Source organism: Chinchilla lanigera, unplaced genomic scaffold, assembly GCF_000276665.1.
Source record: "Chinchilla lanigera isolate Chin_1 unplaced genomic scaffold, ChiLan1.0 scaffold00057, whole genome shotgun sequence".
In the NCBI taxonomy this organism is placed as follows: domain Eukaryota; kingdom Metazoa; phylum Chordata; class Mammalia; order Rodentia; family Chinchillidae; genus Chinchilla; species Chinchilla lanigera.
In genome coordinates, this window is record NW_004955458.1 from 4191921 (window position 1) to 4193589 (window position 1669).

General features: G+C 44.1%; 1 protein-coding gene across 1 annotated transcript in view; it reads right to left on the reverse strand.

Annotated features, from left to right (window-relative positions):
* Atp5b (ATP synthase, H+ transporting, mitochondrial F1 complex, beta polypeptide) overlaps window positions 1-1669 on the reverse strand; it is a 7409-nt gene that overhangs the window by 3754 nt on the left and 1986 nt on the right. Inside the window, exons 4-6 of the mRNA XM_013520804.1 lie at window positions 1415-1536; window positions 983-1167; window positions 126-309 (exon numbers count right to left, since the gene is read on the reverse strand). Of these exons, the coding sequence (XP_013376258.1) occupies window positions 126-309; window positions 983-1167; window positions 1415-1536 (491 nt within the window). The remainder of the gene's footprint in view (window positions 1-125; window positions 310-982; window positions 1168-1414; window positions 1537-1669) is intronic.

The following is a 1669-nucleotide window of genomic DNA, read 5'->3' on the forward strand; positions in this document are numbered from 1 at the left end:
GAACTCAAAACGATCCTCCTGCCTCAGCCTCCCGAGTGCTGGGATTACAGGTGTGCACCACCACCACCCTCCCCCGCCCGGCCTCTGGCATATTTTGCATAAGTCCACAGAAAGATCTGATTAACCAGGTCCTCTAATGATTTCCCGTACCTCTGAGCCAGCCTGGGTGAAGCGAAAGATGTTATCAATAAACAGCAGTACATCTTGACCCTCTTGGTCTCTGAAGTATTCAGCCACAGTCAGTCCAGTCAGGGCTACCCGGGCACGAGCACCAGGTGGTTCGTTCATTTGACCATACACCAATGCTACCTGAAATAATCACACCTTATCAGAAAACCTGGCAGGAGGATGGAAGCCACAAACCCTAGATCCCCAATTAGATAGGAACCATCACAGGCTCTCGTTCTCAGAAGTTATCAATGTTTCTGTGTATAACATGCAGGGTTGGGGATATAGCTCAGTGGGACAGCACCTGCCTGGCATGTATAAGCCCTGAGTTCAAATCTAGCAATATACCCCCTCAACAAAAACCTATTAAATATTCGGTTCAAAACAGAATACATAATTTCTAAGACACAATTCCTGAAGTAGGATGCAACAAATACATGTGGAAGTGAAAGATACGAAATATGGACATCTAACATAGGTATCTGAGACACAGCAAGCACCAGCAATCCCCTTCTCCAAATCAGCTTACAAACAGCAGGACCACCTACCAATCTACCAAGGCTGAGGGAGTAGCTCAGTGGCAGAGTGCCGGCCTAGTACACAAAGACTTGGTTTCAATCCTCAGCATAACAAAAAAATCTAAAACTATAATCTAAGAGGAAATACCATGTGCATTAAAGGAAGTTAAGGGAAAAAAACCACTAACAGTAATTTCTTCCTAGCCTAGGAGACGCAAATGAAGATACAGAACAGTTTCAACTGGCAAGTTTTCTAGAATAACTATTTTGTGAAAATCAGCTCAGTGGTTCATTACCTTCGAGGTAGCATCTTTTAGATTGATTACACCAGATTCAATCATTTCATGGTATAAGTCATTGCCCTCGCGGGTCCTCTCACCCACACCAGCAAACACAGAGTAACCACCATGGGCTTTGGCGACATTGTTGATTAACTCCATGATCAATACTGTCTTGCCCACTCCAGCACCACCGAAGAGCCCTAGGAAAGAGCAAGAACAAATACTGAGGAGCTCCACATTCCCGTATCAAGCAAACCTCAAAATTCTACTGCTTCTTTCCATCTTTTCCCGTCTCAGGAATGGCATCTGGCTTCAGCAAACTCAGAAGAACGAAAGTCAGAAGCTGTTCATCAGTGAGGGACAGACATCAGATACCCACTTACATCATGGTGCATTTTTTTTCTCCCCCCATTAGGTCTGGAAAATATGTACCCAAGGCTAACGTACCGATTTTGCCACCTTTAGCATAGGGAGCCAGCAGGTCCACAACCTTGATCCCAGTCACCAGAATTTCCTGCTCAACACTCATCTCCACGAACTCAGGAGCCTCAGCATGAATAGCAGCAAATCTGCAAAGAGGATCAGTATGTATTTACCTTGTTGAAAGCAAATAAACAGTCTTACATAGCCTTATCAATTCTTAGGACCAATATTGAGACCCCAGCCTACATTTTATCATCTACCTTAACTTTTTTTTTTTTT